We start from the raw sequence: 15,387 nt of genomic DNA, 5'->3' as shown, positions 1-15,387 counted from the left end.
ATGCTTATGTTCTTACAAAAGATCTGGCTCTTCCCTGGAGTTGCATATTCATAGGTTGTCAAGACAGGAACAGACATGGTGCCATAGTTTGACATAGTCCAGTTTTTATCAAATACTTTAGCACCATATAGGCAGAAATCCCTGTTGCTCCAATTCAGTAGCAAAAGGGAAAGTGTTTTAGTACTCTGGGATTAATGTTTATGTAGACATAGTTCAGCATTAGATTTTGGTGTTTTAATGAAGAAAGCATGGGCTTAAACTGCACTTGTGCAGTCTAGGGTTTTACTTGTGTCTTGAAAAAGAAATGTTTAAAATTGTCAAAGTTTTTCAACATCTTACCTTGGTTTAGGGAAATGCTCAGGAAATGCTTCACAAATGCAATATTATTTCATAATCATACTGCTATATTTTTAAAGCTCCTCTTACCCACCATCTTGTTAGCTGTTTTATGTGTGTATTCTACTGACTGCATGAAGCATGTGATAAGTCATTGTTTATGATCAACAATGTAATACTGATATGTTAAACTAATCCATATATGGTTTATGGATTGACTTAAATGCTTTTTTGTTTAGTCATAAAGTCATGCCCAATGGACAACATTCCTTCAAGCTCCCCTGTCCTCCACCATCCCTCAGAGTCCACCCAAGCCCACACCCACCACCCTAATGACTCCATCCAGCCACCTCATCCTCTGCCAGCCCTCTTCTCCTTTTGCCTTCAATTGTTCCCAGCATCAGGGTTTTCTCCAGTGAGTTGTTCCTTCTCATTAGGGAGCCAAAGTATTTGAGTTTCATCTTCAGTATCTGGCCTTCTAAAGCGCAATCAGGGGTGATTTCCTTAAAGATTGGCAGGTTTGATCTCTTTGCAGTCCAAGGGAATCTCAGAGTCCAGCACCACAATTCAAAGGCCTCAATTCTTCGGCGCTCAGCCTTCCTTATGGTCCAACTTTCATAGCCATACATTGAAACTGGGAAAACCATAGGTCTGGCTGTGTGAACTTTTGTTGGCAGGGTGTTGTCTCTGCTTTTTAGTATGCTGTCTAGATTTGCCATAGCTTTCCTCCCAAGGAGCAAGTGTCTTTTAATTTTTTGACTGCAGCCACCGTCTGCGGTGATCTTGGAGCCCAAGAAAATAAAATCTATCACTGCCTCCATTTCTTCCCCATCTATTTGTCAGGAAGTGAGAGGATCGCATGCCATGATCTTAGTTTTCTTAATGTTGAGTTTCAAGCCAACTTTTGCGCTCTCCTCTTTCACCTGCATCAACAGGTTTTAGTTTCCTCTTTATTTTCTGCCATTAGAGTGGTATCATCTGAGTATCTGAGGTTGTTGATATTTCTCCTGGTGATCTTAATTCTGACTTGTGATTCATCTAGCCCAGCTTTTCACATGATGTACTCTGCATATAAGTTAAATAGGCAGGTTGACATTATATAGCCTTGCCCAACTCCTTTCCCAATTTTGAACCAATCAGTAGTTCCATGTCCAATTTTCACTGTCACTTCTTGACCCGCATACAGGTTTCTCAAGAGACAAATAGGATGGTCTGGTACTGCCATCTCTTTAAGAGCTTGCCACATTTTGCTGTGAGCCACACAATCAAAGCCTTTAGCATAGTCAATGAAGCAGAAGTAGATGTTTTTCTGGAACTCTCTAGCTTTCTCCATGATTCAGCGTATGTTGGCAATCTCTAGTTCCTCTGTCTCTTCAAAACCCTGGTAGTTCTCTGTCCACATACTGCTGGAGCCTAGCTTGTAGGATTTTGAGCATAACTTTGCTAGCATGTGAAATGAGTGCAATGGTGCGGTAGTTTGAACATTCTTTGGCATTGCCCTTCTTTGGGATTGAAATGTAAACTGACCTTTTCCAATCCTGTGGCCACTGTTGAGTTTTCCAAATTTGCTGGCATATTGAGTGTAGCACTTTAACTGCATTATCTTTTAGGATTTTGAATAGCTCAGCTGGAATACTGTCTCCTCCACTAGCTTTGTTGTTGCTAAAATTTCCTAAGGCCCAGTTGACTTCACATTCCAGGATATCTGGCTTAAGGTCAGCAGCCACCCCATCATGGTTACCAGGGAGATTGAGATCTTTCTTGTAATCTTGCGACCTCTTCTTAATCTCTTCTGCCTCTGTTAGGTCCCTGCCATTTTGGTCTTTTATCATGCCCATCTTTGCATGAAACGTTCCCTTCATATCTCCAATTTTCTTGAAGAGATCTCTGGTCCTCCCTATTCTATTGTTTTCCTCTATTTCTTTGCATTGTTCATTTAAGACGGCCTCCTTCTAGGTATTCTCTGGAATTCTGCATTCATTGGGTGTATCTTTCTCTTTCTCCCTTGCCTTTTGCTTCCCTTCTTTCCTCAGCAATTAGTACAGCTTCCTCAGCCATTTTGCTTTCTTGCATTTCTTTCTTTGGGATGGTTTTAGTTGCTACCTCCTGTACAATGTTGCAAACCTCTGTCCATAGTTCTTCAGGCACTCTGTCTGTCAGATCTAATTCCTTAAATCTATTTGTCACCTCTACTGTATATTCATCAGGAACATGATTAAGGTCATACCTGAGTGGCCTAGTGCTTTTCCCTACTTTCTTCAATTTAAGTCTGAATTTGCAACAAGAAGCTCATGATCTGAGCCACAATCAGTGCCAGGTCTTGTTTTAACTGACTGGACAGAGCTTCACCATCTTTGGCTGCAGAACACATAATCAATCTGATTTCTGAGTTGACCATCTGGTGATGTCCATGTGTAGGTATCTCTTGGGTTGTTGGAAAAGAGTGTTTGCCATGACCAGCATGTTCTCTTGATAAAACTCTGCTAGCCTTTGCCCTGCTTCATTTTGTACTCCAAGGTCAAACTTGCCTGTTATTCTGGTTATCTTTTGAGTTCCTACTGCAGCATTCCAATCCCCCATGATGATAAGGACATCATTTTCTGGTGTTATTTCTAGAAGGGGTGGGAAGTCTTTATAGAACCGTTCAACTTCAGCCTCTTCGGCATCAGTGGTTGGGGCATAGACTTGGACTACTGTGATGTTGAATGATTTGCCTTGGATTCAAACTGAGATCATTCTGTCATTTTGGAGATTGTATCCCAGTACTGCTTTTGACTATGATAGCTACTCCATTTCTTCTGAGGGATTCTTGCCCACTGTAGTATACCTGATGGTCATCTGAATTATTCACCTATTCCTGTCCATTGTAGTTCACTGATTGTCAATTTTCAGCCTTGTCATCCCATGTTTGACCATGTCGAGCTTATTTTAATTCATAGATCTTACATTCCATGTTCCTATGGAGTATAGATCTTTACAGCATCAGACTTTTCTTTCACCACCAAATACTTCTGCAACTGAGTATCCTTTCAGCTTTGACCCTGTTGCTTCATTCTTTCTTGCGCTACTAGTACTAGCCCTCTGTTCTTCCCAGTAGCACATTGGACAGAGTCCTACCTGAGACACTATCTTCTAGCATCATATCTTTTTGCCTTTTGGTACTGTCCATGGGGTTTTCATGGCAAGGATACTGGAGTGGGTTGCCATTTCCTTCTCCAGTGGATCACATTTTATCAGAGCTCTCTGCTATGACCTGTCCATCTTGGGTGCCCTTGCAAAGCATACCTCATAGCTTCATTGCTCTATGCAAGCCCCTTCGCCATGGCAAGGCAGTGATCCATGAAGGGGAACTTAAATGTAAAATGTCTTATTTGAACCCAAAGCAGTGGTTTTCAACCTTTCCACAGCTGGGGAACAGCAAAAACAGGAAAACCACATCAGGGACCACTGAGACAGAAACAAAAAGCACCATGCACATTATACAGTATTCTCTATATTAGTTTCCAAACACAATACAGAAAGGAAAGGAAAGGAAAGGAAAGGAAAGGAAAGGAAAGGAAAGGAAAGGAAAGGAAAGGAAAGGAAAGGAAAGGTCTTCAAAACAACCAGAAACTGAGCAACAAAAAATTCCATCAAAAGAACAAAATACTGAAATTGGTGCGGTGTGGCTGCCAGTCAGTTCCCACCAAGATGTTTCTCCCCTCCCTGCCTGCCCCAGCAGCACTGGAACACCTTGATGAATGCCATGCCAACTGAGGAAGAGATGGTGGAGCACAGCCAGTCCCATGCCAGTGAGTGATGAGCATGATGCAGTCCCCCTACAGGAAATCTCCCACAGACTGGTGCCAGTCCACAGACCAGTGGTTGAAAACCAGTGCCTTAAAGGACTAATTTTAGTACCCATGAAAATAGGAGGATTCTGTGATATGTTGCACATGCCTACATTTCCCTTTCCTTTTCCATTTGAAATATGTATTTTCCATTTACCTTTTATAAATACCTGTTCCTTTTATCTTGAGTGGGAGAAGAGTCATGTTGAAAAATATTGTACATTGGAATGGCCAGGTACAAGGGAAGAGACGTTTTACAGCAGCTTAAAAAAATATTCCTTTTAGCAGCTTGACAGCCACTGCCATGTAGCTCCTTCCTGTGTCACTCAATAATCTCTGACATATATTCACAGTATGTACAAGGAGTCCATGCTGTGGATCCTTCCCATCCTATGATTGTTCCAGTTTCCAGGAAGAATACTATGAGACTGGGAAGAAGATACAGCATGGATTCTTCCTGTGATAGTGTAATTTAAATGTTACCAAGCATGTGCAAAGGAGCAACACAGCAGCAGCTCAGGTGCTACTGAAGGTAATTTAGCACCCTTACATAATAGTTCTGTTCAGTTAATTTCTCCTGTCACCTCCTACTTTCAGCTTATTAAACACCTCCTTGGCTTTTTCACATAATGAATTATATCAGTCTATACAGTATTGCTGGACTTTATTCTGATAAATGTCAGTAACTGACTTCACAGTGGCATCAACCTGGCCTATCTTGGAGGGTATTTTTTTCATTTTCTTGGACTACCAGTATTGTTTTCCTGGACAACATAACATGAGTCCTTTCAGCACCTTAGTCATCTTTGCTGTTCTCTGATTTGCTAGCTTCTTACAATCACCTGAAAATACCCATGCAAGGTTTGTCCAATTCATTGCAAAACCATTTTAAAGGCTGCAATCCTATGCACATTTTCATGGAAGCAATTGCCACTGAACACTCATTCTGCTTTTATAGCAAGATGATATTAAGGAATGGTAAACTGCAGGGATATTCAAAAAGCAAGACAATATGTTTGTATTTTTAGTAACAACCTTTCACCTGAAATAGGTGCAAGTTCAAATACACCATTTAAGTTGATGAAGTGTATTGGGTGAATCACAACCACAGTGTCTTCATTGTCAAGTGCATGTGAAAATTTCATTGGCATAATAGCACAAGCTTTAATATTTGAATGTGACTTGTTCACTTAGCAACTTCCTGACTTCATTCAATTCCCATCCACACATATTAACTGCACATAGTAGCTGCAACACAAGGCAAAAGATGCTTTGGCAATTGTTTGCTTGATGGCCTGCTCTTTGTTGTGGGGTACTGACCAAGGGCAGGGGGAACTGCTCTGAGAGCAGCTCCATTTTAATACTATATGTGTTTTTCAGGGTCATCATCTCCTGCTCGCCCTGCAACACCACTGGCCTCCTGCAGCAGCACACCTCCGCCTCCACCTCCACCTCCTCCACCTAGACCTCCATCACGACCAAAATTACCTCCAGGGAAGCCTGGAGTTGATGTGGTATGTTTTATACTCTTACAATCAGTAATTACTTCAGAATAGCATGTCTTCTGCCTACCACAGAGTATAACAATAGAGATTAAGAAATAAAGCATAAGTGACAGCCTTAATCAGATTTTCCCATCTTCCTGTTTGAAACAGTACAGAGTTTCAAAACTTGTTGATTAGGGCTGATGGGCAGACTCTTATGAAAAGTCCACATTTAAAATTGCAGGCTTGCCTTGTTGGTTTTGCTATGCCAGATATCAATGAGTGAGAATTCTTACACGTATGTAACAATATGAAACAAGAACACCATAAAGCATTTGTCAAGAATGGCATGTTCAAAAGCCACTAAACTTCAATTAATCTGAAATTATCAGATAAAAGAAGGTATATACCTCTTTGAATCCTTTGAGACATTTGGACATGTATATATGAAAGCAAGAGTAAGGGCTGCTTCAAATGTTACATCTTTCCTAGATGAAAAGCTACATCTTCTTCAAGAGTAAATATTGTGTGTATGCCCTGTTCATGTGATAGTTCATTGCAAATTCACTGCATGTGCACAAGCATAGAAATAGAGCAAGTCAGAAGAAGCCTCCCCAGCTATCTAGTCTGACCCCTGGCTCCAGCCAGCTCCACTCATTACATGTGCATGTCCAGCCTATCCTTGAACAGCCTCATCAGTGGGGCTTCAACCACCTCCCATGGAAGCCCATTCCATACCCTCAGGGTCCTAACTGTCAGGAAGTACTTCTTGGCATCCAAATTGAACCTTAGTTCCCTGAGCTTTCCTCCGTTGGAACATGTCCTGCCCCACTCTGCAGGGGAGAACAGGTCTCCCTGTGCAAGTGCACTTCTTCACACTGAACGCCATTCTGTTGTCCCTGGCCCACTTCCACAGTCTGTCCAGATACTTCTGGATCTAGAGTATCTGCTCCTCAGTGGAGGCCACCACCCCCATTTTAATATCATCAGTGAATTTGACAAGCACCCCCTCTTCCAGGTCATTGATGAGAAGATTGAACAGGATTGGTCCCAGGACAGAGCCCTGGGGGAGCCCACTCTTCACCGGTTGTCATCCCACTAATTTGCCATTAATAATTACCCTCTGCTTTTGGTCAGTCAACCATGTCCTAATCCATTGGACGGTACATCTGTCTATCCCAAAACTCCTCAAATACTCAACCAGTACATCATGTGGCACTTTGTAAAAGGCCTTGCTGAAATCCAGGTAAACCACATCCACCCCGTCAAAGAATTCCACAGGGTTCATATGGCAGGATCTGTTTTTGCAGAAACCATGTTGCGTGGCCACCAACCTCCCTTCCTATTTAGGGTTGCTAGATCTCTCCCTATTATGAGCCTTTCCATCATCTTTCCCAGAAGCTTGGGAAGACAAACATAATCACAAATTCCAGGCACATACTACACAGTGAAATAGTACCATTTAGCATGTATCTAAATGTATGATCTAAATGCATATAAACAGTCATCTATGACTGTTCACATATTGCTTTACTTTCTGTTCATTCATGGAAGTACTTTTGTATGGCTGGCTAAGCCATTCTGGGTGTTGTGGGCCCACACATCTGGGGGGTTCTAGGCTAGGGGTGGTAAGGATGGATAACTTATTTGTTCACTTCATGTTTGATAAGAACTCACAGATTTTTCTCAAACACTGAGAACCTAAAATTAATACAAAGAACAGAATGCTGTTAAACATCCCATCATTTAACAGGATTAAAAATCTGTGCATAGCAGCTGAGAAATATCTGCCTATTTAATGTGTATGCATTTATTCTGGGTGCTCCAAGTGTCTAAGAAGATAGCAAAAGAGGCTGGATATTAATATTCTTGACAGAGTTCAAATTCAATGACACATTGCATACATGTTTAATCTTGTTTGTGTTTGCCTGCAGTCCAGACCTTTTAGCCCTCCAGTTCATTCATCCAGCCCTCCTCCAATAGCACCTTTAGCACGTGCTGAAAGCACCTCTTCCATATCGTCCACCAATTCCTTGAGTGCAGCTACTACTCCCACAATTGGTAACAAAAAACTTTTTTTCTTTTGAAGAATATTTTCCATTAGTGGAATGGCTTAAATCTTTTGATTTCTTAAATATTGGTTATATTTTGTTTGTTTTTGTTGTCATGGTCATTCTATATTAAAGCACTTTTTAATGTAAAAGAGAATTACAGTTTTGAATAGCTTTACTGCATCTGTGATCTCTCTCTCTCTCGCTCTGTGTGCGTGTGTGTGCGAGCACTTGCGCATGTGTGCGTGCATGCTGGCAAGGATCTCATTGGGCACTCACACAAGTTCTGAATAAGCACTAAGAATACCGAAATTACATTGAGATCAGAAAGAATTTTTTAAATTCAGTTTCAGAGCTTTTGGAACTCATACATGGTATATGTTCCACAGTGAAAAGCACTTAGGAAACTCAGTGTTTCATGGATTCATTGTAGCACTTTCTGAGGAATAATTTAGAAAACAGCACATTCATGGAATGTCATCCATTAGTATTCTGATTGCTACAGATATAAAAAGTTTTAGAGTATGGGGCTGCCCGTAACTCTCCAGACTCAGAGGATTACAGGCATCCAGTGGAAGGCAGAAGTCTTGAGGTGAGGATTGCCTCAGTGCCACCCTTGTCCTTCAAAACCGGTAGACAGCAGAGTTCAGCTTTCTAAACATTTTCTCTCTCCTTGTGAAGAGGAAACTCTGAGGCATCATCAGGATTCCTCAGAGAACAACAGTGCCTTGTTCCTCCCTTCCCCCTGAACACCCCCCCTTCCATACCAGTTGTCTTCTGTCTTTGTGCAAAGAATTGCACCACCTGTAAGGGGAATTGCACCAGCTGTAAGAATTGCACCAGCTGTAAGGGGAGCTCTCCAAGGTCGAAGGTCGAAGCTAGAACTCAGATGTGTCCTAAGGCAGGAGACACCCTTTACTGAGTCTGTCTAGTGGATGTAGAGCTTAGGACATTGCTAGTTAATTAAATGTAGTGATGCTAGATAAATGCAGTAAGGAAAAAAAAAATAGAATACTTCATATAATGTTAACCTTAGTGAGGATAGACAAGAATGTATGTCAGGAACTGAACTGTTTATTCTAAAAAAACCAAAACCAATCTTATCAATCAAGTATATTGACTTTTTGAATTGTAAAAGCAAAACCTTTAAAAGCATTCAGAATGTTTTTGATCTGCAGCTTCTTAATATCTGAAATACAGAAAACTGTACATTGTTTTTTCTTATTAATAAGAGTCAGATTATGTTATCCAAGTTCTGTGCTGACAGCACCTAGATTTGGATGCTTTTTGGTTCTGTTGCATTCTCTGGTGTTCTCTGTTCTCCCTCCACCTCTTTTATTAAGATCAACATAATTTGGATTCGTTATGCCATTCTTGATTTCATTTGCAAGACATTTTCCCTTTCGTTCTACTTTAAAATCACCTTCTTTTTGCTAATATGGTTATTTTGTACTGTAGTCTCTAGATTTTCCCTTTTGACCTACATCTCCTTTCATCAGTGTTTCTGCTCTTCTGCAGACCATCTCTGTTTCCTTCAATTCTCATTGTTTGCTGGGTTGTTTTCTTTATGTGTTTTTTTCTTATTTTATGTAAAATTGGACCCGCTCTACTATAATCTGAACTTTGTTTCATTTGAGATTCCTGATATGTGGCTCTCATATCAGTTTTCTTGCTATCATTTTCTGATCTGGGTGGAGGAAAACAGGCATTTGAACTACCATTCAAATTGTCTTCCTGACTATTCTTAATGATCAAAGAATGGCAAAAATTGGGATAATCCTATCTAGAAAGCCAGAAACTTGGCAATAAGAAAAAGTAAAATGAATTTTATGTGTTTTGTCTTAAAATGAAACATACTACTTCACTTCCCATTTATGGAAAACATTTGTCTTTTAGTCTTAAAACACTCCTATTATTTTTAAATATTTATCTTGACTATTAGAAAATAAAAGATGCTTTCCACTAGAGTGGAAACCTCCACTAATAAATTATTATTAAATAAATAATAAATAGGGTTCAAACCTCCACTAATGAATTGTTAAATACTGAATATGGTTTGAGGTATTTTTAGTTTTGGCTTCCTCTGAAAACTCAAAATTCACTTTGATTTCCTTTTGCATCAGGAGGAAGTCTGGGAGAGTGCTCGATGCATTTTCTAACTTTGCATTTCCTTCATATCTATGTCCTTTGTTTCCTCTTTCTGCTGGTCAGTCTGATGACCAATGTGATTTAAATACATGTCAGCCACTGGGCTGGACAGCATTTCATTTAAGACTTAAATTTACCTTATGTACTCCTTTTCATTTAGAGGCTATGCTTTCATTTAGAGGCTATCAATGTTTCCATTCCCTGGTTGTGAAGAATTATGTTGTAAGGGCTGGTATAATTTGTCTGAAATTGACATAGATTAGTGTAGGTTTTAATGAGTTACTCCACTTAGTCATTTTCAGTGATTATATTTCAGAAATTAAAGTAATTTACTATTAACTTTACATTGGGATATTAGTTTAGGGTTTGTGCAGGTGTAACAGATAGAGACAAAGCATACCATTTTCCATTAAAATGTGTGTGTGTGTGTGTGTGTGCGTGTGCGCGTGCGCGCGTGTGTGCGCGTATGCATGTGCACATGTACAAACATACACATGTACACTAAGCTTGATTACCTTAAGGAAAAACATTTAATTTGTCATTAAGTACATTTAACAGAAGTGAAATTCCTCTCTATGTATTCTTTACATTCTGCTTTTGTCAAATATGTAAACATTTCAGAAGAACACAGAATAAAATGTTCTAGAGACATTATTTGCTCTTAAAAATGATCACTACTGATATGCAGTGCCTCTTGCTGGCTTCAGATTATTATGTGATCACAACTGTGGAAGTGAAAGTGAACATTCCACATTGGAATCAAGATTCCTGGGCTGTTATGTGACATGCTTCTACATGTTTGCCTGTCCTTCATACATTCAGAGATAATAGTGGCTACAAAAATGTCCAATGATCTACTTTTAATCAATACAATTATATTCTGCTTTTTCTTTACATCAATGCAGTTACTAGTTCCTTCAACTTTTAAATGAAACACATTTTAAAAATCAAGTGAGAGCAGATATAAACAACTGTCAAGATGTTAATCACAGGAATATCAAGAAAGGGGTACCTAAAAAGGAAGATTTTTTCAGTCCTTCTAAAGATGGTACATATTAGTTTGGGTACACTACCTTTAATCTTTTAAAGTTTTTCTGTAGACAAAAGCAGTTGCTCAATAAACAATAGCCAAGAAGACTCTTGGAAAGTCATCCTTTAAAAAGTGCAAAATATGATCCAAAAGTTTTATGTTTAATCCATGCAGACCTTAGGGTATACTGTAATATGGTTGTACAAAGCCCAGCTTTTAGATTGCCACACTCTTAGGAGCTCTGGGAAGGCCACATGCTTTAGCTAATTGTCCAGGAATGTAAGCAGGGCTTTGATTCACAGGACAAGGATGTGACTCACTAGCCACATACAATCTAATTTTACTATCTCTGTTGGAGTTGCTCAGGTATTCCTTAACAGCCCTTTCATTAAAATTACACAAGTATAGTGGTCGTGTTTACAGTAGCTTGAGGATGCTGGAGATTTCGCTAGGTATTTGGTGAAATAAAGAGGGACCATGGCACAAAAGAGTTGAGGAAGGTTAGGTCATCCCAGCTATGTTTAGTCATTGTGTATTTGTTAATAGTGAGCAGAATGAATATTGTTTATGCTGACAATATTGGGATCAAGACTTAAGTTCTAAATACATTTAACATGTACTGATCGGCCCTACTTGCTCATTTCCTCAACTTGTAAATAGACTTGTTTGGCTAGGGTACCTTTCATTATATTTGAAATATTTTGGACTTGCTTCTAGAGGAAGCCATGAGACAATGTGTACTGTATTACACAAGGAAATTGATTCCTGGAATATTTTCTTGAATGTGCTTTATTAAACACAGGCACTTTTTTCCTAATATGAAGCTAAGTTGTTGTGTCCTTTGGTATTGTTGAGTCTTTGTGGCAATGTGCAGTGAATGTGTTCATTGTAGTTTATAAAAAGCAAACGTTATTAAATGTTCAAATTCTGTGTTCTCCACAATGCTGTCCCTAGGTAGGGACATAGGGAAGGCTCATGTTCCCTACAGATATCTTAATTTTAACCACCTTCCTTCCTTCCTTCCTTCCTTCCTTCCTTCCTTCCTTCCTTCCTTCCTTCCTTCCTTCTTGTATCATGAGGAAACAAATAGTTTCCCAGAATATATTTAAATGCACACTTGCTTCTTGAAAATAGGGATGTTTGTTTATTGATAAGCGTTATCTCCAGTTCAAAAATGTTTTTCTAGAAGGGCAATTGGTAGAGTGGGCTTCCGTGAATCCACACACATATCTACTACAAATAATGCCATAAGCTATGCTAAATATGTTGAATAGCTCTAGGCAAAAGTATAGCAATTGTGACAATGAGATGACAATTACTGTCATGCATGCAGAGCTCAGGATTCAGTGCCACTTTCAATTCATGGCACCACACTTGGTTCGACAGAATCTAGTTAGAATCCTTCGTATGATCAACTATGTGTTTTGAAAATATGTGTGTGGAACCTACCAGCCTTTTGTATTTTTTCCTCACAGAAAATACTGAGCATAAATTACTTTCATATAATGGGACTTTGACATTTTAGCAAGAACACAAAATGTGAAGGCCATTAAGAAGCAAAGGGTCTTTAATATACCAAAGCAAGTTAAGCACTGGGAAATGTACCCTAATTTTAACATGTATTTGATGATAGAACTTGATGCCTGTATAAATTAGCAATCTTGTTTACTAGGGGTATTTAGCAAGGAAATAACCTTTCAGACGATATGAGTGAGTTGCAGGATTTTTTCCTGCAGCAGAGATCAACAGCATATTTGGGAAGGGAGAGCTTTTAAATTGTGTGGATTTAAGAAACCGAAGGTTTTGGCATGCATTAGAAAATTCTGCATGATGTGTAACATTACACAGCAACCTTATACACACTTGTTTAGGAGTACAACAGAATTTATTTTTCAGTAGATATGTCTGAGTTAGTAGCTTAAGTAATTCATAGTCAGTATATCTATCAGTCTGTACTACTTTTTCATGTTTCTCCTAGTTGCTAAAGGTGATCTTATATATGTGGAATGTGTCCAAAGAAATATGGCACAGAGTTATTCCATTAATTTGTCTGTCTTTTTAAAATTTGGTTTTTGGTTCTTGTGGTTATTGCATATTATTTTGATAATAAAAAGATGTGTTCACCATTTTTATGTCTGATTTTTTTTCCATTGTAATATTTGTGTTTGGTTAATGAGCAGCTACTTGATTTTCATTTGGAATTTGTGTTTTCATTGTTTTTCCTCTACATTTCTTTTGCTCATGGGTTTCAGAAGATGATGCTTATGTTGACAAACTGCACACGTTTGAAAGGCACTGTGAAACGCTTGCAGGTACTGTAGTAGCAGAGTGGTTTCAAGATATCTGGATTAAAATCAAGCCATTGCCATCTGAATGCCTCCTTCACTACCACCTCACCACCATGAGTATCAAATGCATACAAATACATACTTAATATCTATCAGAGGAACTAAAGCCACAAAAAATATACAACACATTGCATGGCAGTTTCCTAATGACAAGAATTTGGGAGAAGTGATGCACCATTGACTCAGAATATTTTTATATATAAGGAATCACAGAATTATTCAGGAACTATTCCTGACAAAATACTTATTTCACATATTGTGTTCTTCCTCCAAAGAGATCAGAGCAATATGCATGTATTGTTCTCAGGATGATTACAGGGCCAGAGATGCTTAGATTCAGCAGTAAGATTTCACTGTATTTCCAGTTTTTCTCCATGTTCTCTAAATATTTTTTTTAAATGTTAGTCAAAGTACCTGGGATTTTTTTTTAGCTTTTAGTATTTGTGTCTTGGTTTATTTAAGAATTTATAAAATGTGCAAGGTTCAATAAAATCACTTCTAACTAGCATTGCAAAAAACCTGCCCAGTAGTTTATCATTCAAAGTTAACAATACTAGAGAAACTCTTGACTAGATATTGATACCACTTTGGGAAACTCACACATGTTGAAGGTCCATGAAAACTTAGTAACAGAGTTATAATGCATGTCTGTCTAAAGAAGAATGCATGCAAGAGGTGAAACCCTCAGATTTTTCCTTTTGTAAGTATTTAAGAGGTCCTGCTATCCAATTCTACATTTTCCAATGTCATCATACTCAAAGATGCCTCTCAGGATCACAACTTTAACCTTAAAATGGAGATGAGGCGAATTCCAACCAAAGCTGGTGCAATTAGAACATGCTAACTCATATTGCAGCAATAGCAATCTTCTACCACACACACAATACCCAGGGCAAGAAGTATCTCCATCTAGGATTCCATAGCCTGTGTTTGGGTTTTTTTGGTTTTTTGTTTGTTCTTTTTTCTTTTGCTTTCTGTTCCCAAAACAAAAACAAGAACATTGCGTTAAAATCCCCCCTGCATCTCCTTGCACGTTAACAGCTTGCAGCGCCTCTTCCCCTGTAGTGAGATTAATAACCTGCTTCTGTGACTCATACTTATGTCCTTCTCTCTCCCTTTCCTTAACCTTTCCCATCCCGCTTCAACTCCTGGCCATACAGAGAATGAACAGCCTTCCCTCGTCTGGTTTGACAGAGGAAAGTTTTATTTGACTTTTGAAGGTAAGTAGTACATAGCATACTGGGTTGAAACTTTAATCTCCATTTGCTCTTACTATTTCATAGAAGCCCATTGGTTTCCTACAAACCAAACCAAACCAAACCAAACCCATTGTACCCTTCTGTGTGGAAATGCTATGGCTACTTAAAAGATGTGAGAATACAATCAGAAATACTTTAAATTTTGGTTTGTACAGTTGTGTTCCTTCAATTGTTCCAATTGTTTTAATTTAAAGAGAAAAAAGGAGAAATATTTAAAATATTATGGTTTTAAAAATGTTCAGGAAATATTGTTTACCAAGGAACTTGACTCTGTCAACCAGGGCTTCTTGTATACATTTTGCAAGCAATTTTTACACTTCAAGGTAGCTACACAATATAAATATAGGCAGAATTTTCTATTGAATGATATTACCATTTTATAGGGTTTTCCTTGCCATCTTAATCTAAACCCTGAAAATCCCTCACACACTTAAAAATGACATATTTCAGATAAATATGAAAAATGTTTGTTCCCTCAGATTCTATTTTAATGTTATTATCAGCACCTCATTTGTAGAGTGGATGTATAAAAGTAGTATTACAATATAAATGCCAGTGTATTCATAAAGATAATTTCTCCCTCTGGTACTTTAGTGTTGTCTAGTTAGCCTCTGCCTTTAAATTTATATGTGACCTTGTTCAATTTTGCTATCATAGAGACTTAAAACTTGTCTATAATAAATGTTTGATTTTGTGAACCTGTTTCTTTTGATTACAATTGGCTACTGGAGGAGAGATGGTTTGGCATAGACAAAAATTGTGTCTGGCATTTTAAGGCATTTGAAGGTATGAGGTGTTTCATTTGGGTGGGGGAAAATAGTATTGGTAATGGTAGTTCATTCTACATTAAAACCGAAATGTATACACATCAGTATGTACTCAGCGGTTGTTTCATTCCATC

The 15,387-nt window shown here is 38.6% G+C and overlaps 1 protein-coding gene across 1 annotated transcript in view; it reads left to right on the top strand.

The window, feature by feature from the left end:
- The window catches only part of SGIP1 (SH3GL interacting endocytic adaptor 1), a 176,223-nt gene that overhangs the window by 109,760 nt on the left and 51,076 nt on the right, over positions 1–15,387 (top strand). The window contains exons 17-19 of the mRNA XM_044441183.1: positions 5,547–5,680; positions 7,585–7,711; positions 14,388–14,447. Of these exons, the coding sequence (XP_044297118.1) occupies positions 5,547–5,680; positions 7,585–7,711; positions 14,388–14,447 (321 nt within the window). The remainder of the gene's footprint in view (positions 1–5,546; positions 5,681–7,584; positions 7,712–14,387; positions 14,448–15,387) is intronic.

The sequence above is a fragment of the Varanus komodoensis genome, unplaced genomic scaffold (assembly GCF_004798865.1).
Source record: "Varanus komodoensis strain SLA01 unplaced genomic scaffold, ASM479886v1 scaffold1, whole genome shotgun sequence".
NCBI classification, from domain to species: Eukaryota; Metazoa; Chordata; class Lepidosauria; order Squamata; family Varanidae; genus Varanus; species Varanus komodoensis.
Note: the sequence above shows the minus strand (reverse complement) of the source record. Positions and strands in the feature narration are given on the sequence as shown.